General features: G+C 45.0%; 1 protein-coding gene across 1 annotated transcript in view; it reads right to left on the minus strand.

Annotated features, from left to right (window-relative positions):
* The window catches only part of CRYL1 (crystallin lambda 1), a 169,197-nt gene extending 159,546 nt beyond the window's left edge, over positions 1–9,651 (minus strand). The window contains exon 1 of the mRNA XM_058547807.1: positions 9,543–9,651. Coding sequence (XP_058403790.1) covers positions 9,543–9,583 — 41 coding nt within the window. The 5' untranslated portion in view covers positions 9,584–9,651. The remainder of the gene's footprint in view (positions 1–9,542) is intronic.
* Positions 9,652–11,202: the final 1,551 nt, after the last annotated feature.

Raw genomic sequence — 11,202 nt, forward strand, 5'->3', positions numbered from 1 at the left:
ATCTTGTTACAGGGTATCTTATGTGAAGCCATTTGTCGAAAAAACAGAGTGAAAACAACTGAAATCACCTCTACTCAACTTCTGGAGAAGGGAGCAGGATTATACAGTAGATTTTACTCCATATTCTTCTGTAATATTGAAATCTTTTACAAGTAATGTGAAATTTATACAATATGTACATAAAAATTTTTTATTAAACTCTGAGTGCTCTAAACCTACACTGTCCAATACAGTCGACTCTAGCCACATGCAGCTATTTAAATTAATTAAAATTAATTTTAAAATTCAGTTCATCAACAGTACTAGACACACTTCAAGTACTCAACAGCCACAAGTGATAGTGGCTACCATCTTGGACAGTAAGGGTATATATAGAACATTTCCATTTTTGCAGAAAGTTCTACTGGAGAGAGCTATTCTAGACCATATGAGGAAAAAGGAAACCCTATAGATCACAAGCCAGAGTTTGAAAGAGAAAGTCCCTGCATGAAGACTTCTTTCTCTTCACACACACACACACACACACACACACACACACACTCTCTCTCTCTCTCTCTCTCTCTCTCTCTCTCTCTCTCCCCGCCCCACCCCCTCCAGAGCTGCAAGGCAGTTAGTTAAAAGTCCAGTTAACATTCATGCTGGTCATCCCAAATGACCAGCCACTGACTCTATTTTTTTTTTTTTGGGTGAGGAAGATCAGCTCTGAGCTAACATCCGATGCCAATCCTCCTTTTTTTTTTTCCTGAGGAAGATTGGCCCTGGGCTAACACCCATGCCCATCTTCTTCTACTTTATATGGGACGCCGCCACAGCATGGCTTGACAAGCGGTGCGTCGGTGCGCACCCGGGATCTGAACCTGTGAATCCTGGGCTGCTAAAGCAGAATGCACGCACTTAACCGCTACACCACCGGGCCAGCCCCAGCCATTGACTTGAAACATTCTTCTTTCTGTTGCCATTACCATAATGTTTGAAACATAGGGTGACTTATCTAACTGTAAAAGAAGCCCTAATGCAGGGCCAGCCCGTGGCCTAGTGGTTAAGTTTGGTGCACTCCACCTCGGGGCAGCCGGGTTCAGTTTCCGTGCACGGACATACACCATTCATCAGCCATCCTGTGGCGGTGACCCACATATAAAGTAGAGGAAGACTGGCAACAGATGTTAGCTCAGGGTGAACCTTCCTCAAGCGAAAAGAAGAAGATTGGCACAGATGTTAGCTCAGGGAGAATCTTCCTCACACAAAAAGAGGAAGATTGGTAACAGATATTAGCTCAGGGCCAATCTTCCTAAGCCAAAAATAAAAATAAAAAAAAGCCCTAATGCAGCCTAACTTTAGAATGAAGTATACTTTCACAGTGAGGGTTATAGCGGGATGTTCACTCTGTGATAATCATCAAGCTGTATACATTTGATTTCTGCACTTTGTTGTACATAAGACATAATTATAAAAATATTTTTTAAAAAGATAATTCTTTTACTTTCTACTTTGTGATTTAAGAAAATACCACACCCCTACAAAACGACTTATCTCACCTAAGCATGTAAAAGCCTTCACCCACATTGCTGATCAGGCACCTGACCCTGTCAAGCCGACTGACTCCCTCAGGGATGAGAGCTAACATCTCGCCCTTTAAAGCATCAGATCCTCTACCTACTAGGTCCCCTTACATCCTGTGTCCGCCACATAAGGAAACTGAGAGGATCGGTGCGGAGGGAAAAAGAACTGCCAACACCAGGGACGGGTACAAGGAAGGGCTGGCAGGCTGAACAGCGGTAGAAGGGTGAGTTGCCTCAATTGGTCTTTTTATAAACGCTCAGAGTGCTGTAGCCACTTTTACAAAAAAGACTTTCACAAAGGAGAACACAACAGATTCATCTCACTAAATAAACCTCCTCCCACAACTTGACTCACCTTTTCAAAATACGTGTAAGAACCTCTCAAAAATGAGCCTGCAATGCAGGATGAGCTACAAAAAAGGGGCAGAAGGAAGTTTTCCACACATCTGCTTTCTTTTTTTTTTAAAGCAGATGTAGTTTTATTTTTTTTTCCCCCCAAAGCCCCAGTAGATAGTTGTATGTCATAGGTGCACCTCCTTCTAGTTGCTGTATGTGGGACGCGGCCTCAGCATGGCCAGAGAAGCGGTGTGTCAGTGCGCACCCGTGATCCGAACCTGGGCTGCCAGCAGCGGAGCGCGCACACTTAACGCTAAGCCGTGGGGCCGGCCCCCGCACATCTGCTTTCTTGATTAACAAAGGTTATAGCGTTGCTTAAACCTGCACACATCTGCTTTCTTGATTAACAAAGGTTATAGCATTGCTTAAACCTGCGTTGTCCAATGCGGAAGCCACTAGCCACAGGGGGCCGTTAAGCACTTAAAAGAGTGGCTAGTCTGAGCAAGGTGCCCTGCAAGTACAAAATACTCACTGAATTTTGAAGACAATGCCAAAAAAAAAGAATGTAAACTATTTCATTAATAATATTTTATACCAATTACTGTTGAAATAATACTTTGGACATATTATGCTAAATAAAATACATTATTAAAATTAATTTCACTTATTTCTTTTTACTTTTTTAATGTAACTACTAGAAAATTTAATTATATATGTGGCTTGCATTTGTAGCTCACATTTTCTAATGGGCAGCAGTGACTTAAACAAAGATCTAGTATTATAATTCAATCATTTATCTTAATAGTCTGTTTGGTATCAGGACACCTATGTAACCATAGGACCAGGAACAGAATTTGCCATCCCAAAACATGCCTCTTTGGCATAAGGGCTATTTTGAGCTGATGATTATTAAAAAACAGCAGACACAGGAAAAGCTCTGTAAACTTAGTAGAAGTTACCCTTTTGTAAGGGAAACTTACATTTATAAGAGAAATCTCCATTTGTTTGGGGGTTTTTTTTGTTTTTTTGGCTGAGGAAGATTTGCCCTGAGCTAACATCTGTTGCCAATCTTCCTCTTTTTGTATGTGAGCCACCGCCACAGCATGGCCACTGACAGACAAGTGGTATAGGTCAGTGCCTGGGAACCAAACCTGGGCCACTGAAGCAGAGTACTCTGAACTTAACCACTAGGCCACTAGGCCTGGCCCAGAAATCTCCATTTGTAAGGGTGTCTCCTTCTTTGTGCCTGAAGAGGAAGATGACTCTCAATCTCTAGAAACTCTTATCAATGGAGAAGGCAATGATTTAAATCTACATAACAACTTTTCCCTGTTTACTGTACTTCTCCTGGTAACCTCCCATAACTGATCCCATCTTAACAACAGGATGTTAAATCTATTTTCAGGGACAGTGAGCCAGCCAGGAGCATGCGCAGAAGAGACTCATCCTGCCAGTGCTTCCCCATACCAGCCGGCCCTCCCTGCTCCCTTAAACCTTACCCCATACCTTGGATGGGGAGACAGATTTGAGAGGGTTGCCTCCTGTCTCCTTGCAGATGGATCTCACAATAAAGCTTTTGTCTTTTCTCAAAAGCTTATGCCATAATAATTGGCTTTTTGTTATGCACATCAGGTAGGAGAACCCCATCCTTGTGCAGGAACACCTAGTTCCATCCCCAGCTCTCTACTATGCTGAGATCATAGAGAAGTAAGGCACATCTCGAAAAGGCTGTAGCTTTTCATCTACCAATACAGTGAAGGCAGAGGAATACTCACACTAGAGCAGTAGTTTCCAATCTTTTCATCAAAGACATTTTTACAATACTCCAAGCCACCATGGCCCTCCTGTTTGAATACTCATCGCCAAATAAATCAACTGATCTTAATGACTTTGTTTATGGCAAAAAAACCAACATAAAAGAAATGTCCAAAAGAAATAAAATTTATAATATGTAAATATACAAAAATTCCTATAAACCCAGAAGTAAAAGATGAACACACCAACACAGGAGGGGGAAATCCTGAAAAAAGTATGTGAACAGGCAATAACAAACTAACTTGAAAACAGATTCTCCTGCTTTAGTCTGAAGCAAATAAGATAGATACCAGAATGGCAGATATTGAAGGAGACTGACAATGCTTACTGCTGGTGAAGTTATAGGAAATGGGCACTCACAAACTACTGGGGGAATATAAATTGATATAAAGTGTCCGGAGGCAATCTAATAGCCTGTATCAAAACTGTGTCTGTAATATTTGAGCCAGGAACTTTACCTCTAGAATTTATGTTAGGTTAATATGGACAATGCACAAAGATATTCACTCACAGGCAAAAACTAACCATCTAGTATTCAAAATTGGCTAAATAAATTAAATTATACACAGATAAAGCAAATATAGCAGATTTTTAATAATTTTTCAATATACAGGTAGTATGTGGGTAATTTTTCTATATTTTCACCTTTTCTGTGTGTCTTAGAATTTTTACAACAAAATGTTGGGGAGAAAGTAGTTATATCCCATGTAACAGGCATTAAAAACAAAGTAGATTTGTTTTTATTGTAGGTTTCATGGCTTGTATTGCCCATATTCCTCTGTGGCACCAAGAGCAGAAAGCAGACTGGTGGGAACCCCTGCATCTCATCCCCCACACACATCCTTAGTGGCTGATGCTAGGACTTGAAGAGGATCCCTGATGCATAGCAGCCATCAATTGGCTTCCCAGCCCCCTACCATATCTGCAGCCTGGTCGCTTAGAGGAGCTGAGCCAATCAGCTTTCCTCTTCTGAAAATTTGACCTAAAATATGGAAACTATAAATCAGTAACAGACATTGGAGTTGAAGATTATAATGTTGGGGTTGCAGCAATGCCCAAAATAAAGAGGCAGGGGAGAGAGGAGAACTAAGCAAGCGCAGGGGTAATCTATAGAGCAAACTACCATAGAGAGACGTACAGAGATCAGACTGTGCAGCCCGGAATGCAGGCTCGCTTCCTTGGTCTCCATGAGCCTGCTTGTCCTCAGTACTACATTATATCAAGGCCAAATACAAGTAGCTTCCAGTCCTTAGAGTCTGTGACATCTTAGTAACTTTTTCTGAACCTCTGGATACCTGGGGACCATAAAATGGGCCCTCACCATTGTGCCCATTGATATGCTTTAAAGCTTCTAAAGTCATGAATCTGAATTGGTGCTTCAAAAGGCTACTGCAAATGAACATTTATTTTGTTACACAGCAGCAAAGCAGCAGGAGAGAAAAGTTAAGTAAAATGGGTTCAATTCTAATTTTATCATTAATGGCACTTAGCTTTGAATAAATTCACTCTAGAGACTTTTATTTTTTTTTTAAAGATTTTATTTATTTATTTTTTCCCCCCAAAGCCCCAGTAGATAGTTGTATGTCATAGCTGCACATCCTTCTAGTTGCTGTATGTGGGATGCCGCCTCAGCATGGCCGGAGAAGCAGTGCGTCAGTGCGCGCCCAGGATCCGAACCCGGGCCGCCAGCAGCGGAGTGCGCGCGCTTAACGGCTAAGCCACGGGGCCGGCCCTCTAGAGACTTTTAAAAGTAACTTTCCATTCTACAGTTACTTATTTAGTGGGCAAAAGTTGAAGTAAAACTGTTCCTACACTCTTTTTTTTTTTCCTTTGAGGAAGATTGGCCCTGAGCTAACACCTGTTGCCAATCTTCCTCCTTTTCTCCTTTTTTTCCTCCCCAAAGCTGCAGTAGATAGTTATCTGTCATAGTTGTACATCCTTCTAGTTGCTCTATGTGGGATACTGCCTCAGCATGGCTTGAAGGGCGATGCGTAGGTCCACGCCCAGGATCCAAACCAGCCAACCCTGGGCAGCCAAAGCGGAGCACATGAACTTAACCACTATGCCACCAGCCGGCCTCTGTTTCTACACTCTTGATCTAAGTAGATGATGGAATATTTGCCAATAAGAGCTACTAAAGATTTCCTAGGAAGGGCATATTTAGTGCCTGAGCTGACTCAAGAAGCCACTGGAGCACCCTACGGTTTGCTCTGTGCGTCTGTGTATGTATATATATATATATATATATATATATATACATCTGTGTCTGTGTGTTTTAATGTAAAAATTAACAGGAAATACTAGGGTAGTAATCTGAAAAAAATTCATGCCTCAGAAAGTTTCTTATAAAAAATGTACATAGTCACCGCAAAGTAAAATTTTGGAATCAAAAAAAAGACAACTAGTTCAAAGATGCATTTCTTGGTATAAAACTATATCCTAACAAGCCCTTCACACTGCACATCAGTTAAAAAAAAAAAAGCCATCTCTGTTAAAAAGGCTGAAACATCTGTCTACTAGGACCTGACATGGTGGATATACACCCGGTGATGACACAGTTTCTCCCCTAAGGAAAGGTCCCGGAGCAGAGCTTTTCCTGGAGGAGATGGCCCCTGACTCCACCCGGAAGGAGCGCGCCCAGAGAAAAGGGGGACGAGAGAGAGGGCCCATGAAGCACCAGGAACACAATAACATTGGTCTTCTCCCCCAGACTGGTTCCTATTTTAAAACAAGCCCAAGGCCTAAAACAAGGGTAAACACAATGCAGTATATATATGAATATAGAATTCATCATTCAGTTTTTCAGAAACACAGTGTTATATAAAGGAAGAAGTTCCTCTGTAGATGTGTACAGCTAATAGAAACAAAAGCCTGAGAACATCAAACGCAAATTTGTCTCCATGATACCCATGTCCATTCCCATTTTTTAAAGTTGTCATTACCAGATTTTCCCTCTCTTTATTTCTCTGCAGCCCTAGACCCAAGAGGTTTTCTCTCCTTTCTTCATTTTTCAAAAACACAATCTTACTCTCTCAAGCCCAACATTCTGAAGGGTGTCGCCCTGGACGCTCACAGGAAAGCTAAGCGGTCCTGAGGAAGAGTGGCCTTTATGAAAAGATTAATGGAAAGGAATTAAAAAGGGCAAGTACTTTTAAAAGGGAGTCTGGTAACTGATAAGAAAAGATGAAAAAACAATGGCCCAATATGTTTCTGAAATTAAAATACGTATTTTTTGGTCTGTTGAAATCCAAGAATGAAACTCAAATAGGTTTTAGCAAATTTAAATGGATGTTCCTAGGAATCACCTATGGGGCCAGGAGACAGAGAGAAAGAAGTGGGGAGAGGAGATGAGAGAGAGGGACAGAGGGAATGGAAGCAGCACCACCCCAGAAGCAGAGACTGGTGTTTCTCGGGGTGCTGAGGGTGTGGGGATGGACAGGACTTTCTACCCCATACTAACTCCTGTGGTCATTCAAGTTTGCCAGCCCCATCTAATTCCTTGTCAACCTCCTTCAGGGAATCAGAAATAAACTGACTCACCAATCCCAGCTCCTTTCCCAGGAGACTGTGCTTCTTCCCATAAGAACCAGAGCCAGATAAGGGTACAATCAACTTAAACTTTACTTAACGTTTATTACGTCAGGCAGAACACCCCTCCAAGGCGTGGCGGGAGATATACAAAACTCTAGCCCTTGACTCTGGATAACATAATGCAAGGCAAGCACAGTCACCATACCCAGGACAAAGTACACTCACCCCCCCCCCCCAGGACAAAGTACACTCACACCCCCCCCCCCAAGATCAGCCCTGAGCTAACATCTGCCAATCCTCCTCTTTTTTTTTTTTTTTTTTTTTGCTGAGGAAGACTAGCCCTGGGCTAACATCCATGCCCATCTTCCTCCACTCCACATGGGACGCCGCAACAGCATGGCTTGACAAGCGGTGTGCCGGGACCCGCCGGGGATCCGAACCGGCGAACCCTGGGCCGCTGCAGCAGAGCGCGTGCTCTTAACCGCTTGCGCCACTGGGCGGGTCCCCAAAGTACACTTTTATACCTAGTTCCCCTCATCGGCAGTTTCGCTTTCTCTAGTTTCAGTTACCAATGGTCAACCAAGGTCTGAAAATATTAAATGGAAAATTTCAGAAATAAACAATTCATAAGTTTTAAATTGCACCCCATTCTGAGTAGCATGACGAAATCTCTGGCAGTCCCAATCTGGCCCACCTGAGACATGAATCATCCCTTTGTCCCACATATCCATACCGTATACACTACCCGCCGGTTACTCACTTAGTAGCCTTCTCATGGACTGTTGCCATATCGCAGTGCTTGTGTCCAAGTCACCCTTATTTTACTTAATAATGACCCCAAAGCTCAAGAGTAGTGATGCTGGCAAGATATGCCAAAGAGAAGCCATAAGGTGCTTCAGGTGAAAAGATAAAAGTTCTTGACTTAATACAGAAAGAAAAAAAATTGTATACGGAGGTTGCTAAGATATACGGTAACTTTTGTTACAATATATTGTTATAATTGTTATTAGTCATTGTTGTTAATCTCTTACTGTGCCTAATTTATAAATTAAACTTTATCATAGGTATGTATGTATAGGAAAAAACATAGCATATATAGGGTTCAGTACTATCCCCAGTTTCAGGCATGCACTGGGGATTTTGGAATGTATACAGTTAAGGGAGGACTACTCTATATATCTTTATATTCCTTCACTAAGCAACCACACATACCCACGTGCCTGGAAAGGACAAAGGCACAGTTAATTCCACTGCTCTGGGAGCATAAGAAAGCTGGAAAACAGCATCCTGACTCCTTCCTTCCATGGAGTCTAAAGGAAAAACCCTGACATTGGAATTGTTCTCCAGACAGGGTTCTAAACTCATGGGGGGGGGCGGTTAGGCAGGCCAACACCTCAGTGGCATAAGGGGACACAAAAAACAAAAAAGGTGCTTCTAACTATCAACAGCAAGTATTCACATGTCGATCGATGGCTATGATAGCTACCAACAGAAAGGTACACATAAATGCATGTGTTTTTTTTTAAATGAAAACAGAAGCAGTTTTGAAAGACGGGGTGGGAGCACAAATCAGAAAAATTTGGATGGAATTTAGGCTGTTAACTGACACACCCTAGCAAACTCTTTGGGCTCTGGTGTTCCCCTCTGGGAACCGCGCGTTTCCCAAGAATTAGGAACGTCCTGTGTGCACCTGTTGCCGCCCCCAGCGACACCCTCCGGGGCAAGAACTCACACTCCCACGCCCTGCAGGCAGCCTTGTCCAAGGGCGTGCATCGGACCCTCCCTGCTGGGCTAGCCTCATCTCGGTCACCTACTGACTGTGACCTGGGGTAAACCGCTTCATCTGTTTTCTCATCCATAAAATAGGAATGGTTAAAAATATAGTTCTGCAGAATCGTTGCCAGACCTCATTTCGTTAATGCGTAACGCCAGCACATCTATTTGTATTGCTGGGAGGCCTGGCAACATTCAACTAATTCCATAAATCGCATTTCCACCGCAGCCTGCGCTGTCGGCTTTATGAACGCTTGTAAGTCAGCACGAAGTGAAAGAAAACAGCACTCTACAGTGTGCTTCAACCGCAAAGCCACGCCGCTGACGGGCGCTTCTCCCAGCCTGGCCAGTTCTGTGGAGGGTGCCAGGGCGAGGCGAGCCCTCGCAGGGCTGGAGGCTGCCGCACCGCCACGCCGCTTCCTCCTCCCGAAGGTGACACCGATGGGGCGCCCACCCGAGGCTCGACGCGCGGGCCCCACGCCTCCCCCCGCGCCGGTGGCAGGAGCGCGGCGGCTCGGGGCTGTTTACCTGCCAACGATCACCACCACGCCGGCCGCTGAGGACGCCATCGCCCCGGCGCCTGGCTGCCCCGGAGTGGCACTGCCAGGGCGAGGAGCGGGGCGGCAGCCTGGCTCTCAGGCGCCGCGCGCTGAACCCGGCCCCCCCGCCCGGCGGGGCGTCCGCCGCGCCCATTGGCTCCGCTTCCGAGCGGGCGGGGCGCGCGGGCCCGGATAGGCTGCGGGCAGGGCCGCGGGGCGGGCGCGCCGCCTCGGCCCCCATTGGGCTCGCGCCACGGGCGGAGCCGCCGCCTCCCGCCGCCCCGGCGCAGGCCGGGTGGGAGGGGCTGGCGGAGCTGGCGCCGGGCAGAGCCGACTGGAGGCAGCGCCAGGTGGAAAGCGCGAAGACCGGACACTGAGGAGTTCAGTAGTTTATTTTTTTATTTTTCAGTTTTCAGCCGTGCACCCTAAAATCGGCGTACGTAGGAAGACACAGCTCCAGACTGACACAAGGCTCGACCGTTGTCGCTGTCGCTAGAATTTCCCATTTGAAGATGTCAGCACCTCCTCAATACACGCCAGCTAAGGCCTTTAAACTAAGGACGGTTATAGCTGAGTTGACACTGATAATACGTTTCTAGAAAGATACCTGCCGCCTTCTTCCACACATGAGACTGAGGCCCAGGAACTTTAGGACAGCAGAAAAGGAAAGCTCCAAAGGTATCAATCCGTGAAACTGGAAGATTGATTTGAATTCCACCGTATTGTGCTAAGGAGACTGTGAGGGTGAGAGCAGTTGGAACCGTACTTCCTCCTTAGAGAGGCAGAGTCGGTTTCTGTGTAAGAAAAAGGAAATGTCACAGTACTTGACTCCCGGCTCTTTTTGGAGATCAGGAACAAACAGACTAAGAGGAAAGGGCATCTACATCACGTGACAATGGTTTGTGTCCACAAACTGAAGGGAAATACCAGTCATGCAGTTCAAGATGATGAGACAGTACTCAGGCTGAAAACATGTCAGACGCTGACAGACTCACGTGACACATGACGCTCTTCCTTTATTCCTTTACTTCTCCCCCCCCCCCCCCCCCGTGAGGAGCATGGAAAGAGGAATGTCAAAGGGAGGAGTGAGTTTTAAAGAACAATTTCACAAATTATCAACAAACATTTGAAAAGGTGCTCAGCTCACAAGAGAAGAGAAATGAAAAGTAACACCTCAAAGATAAGTCATCTGGGCCGCCCGGTGGCTTAGCGGTTAAGTGCGTGCGCTCCGCTGCTGGCGGCCCCGGTTCGGATCCCGGGCGCGCACAGACACACTGCTTCTCTGGCCATGCTGAGGCCACGTCCCACATACAGCAATTAGAAGGATGTGCAGCTACGACATACGACTGTCTACTGGGGCTTTGGGGGGAAAATAAATAAATAAAATCTTAAAAAAAAAAAAGTCATCTTTCACCCATCAAATTGGCTAAAATTACAAAGATTGATAACATTCCCATATTGGCAATGAAGTCTTTCAGACATACAACTCTTTCCTACAGAACTGAAGGCAAGCTTAAATTGGCACAGCCTTCCTGGAGAGAAATGTTAGAGTATATTGTTGGGAGAGCAGTCAGCCATGAGCCCTGAGCATTCCTGCAAGTTCTTGGAGCATGTACCAGACTGCAAGACTTTTCCATCTCCCAATGCTG

Source organism: Diceros bicornis, chromosome 9 (assembly GCF_020826845.1).
Source record: "Diceros bicornis minor isolate mBicDic1 chromosome 9, mDicBic1.mat.cur, whole genome shotgun sequence".
In the NCBI taxonomy this organism is placed as follows: domain Eukaryota; kingdom Metazoa; phylum Chordata; class Mammalia; order Perissodactyla; family Rhinocerotidae; genus Diceros; species Diceros bicornis.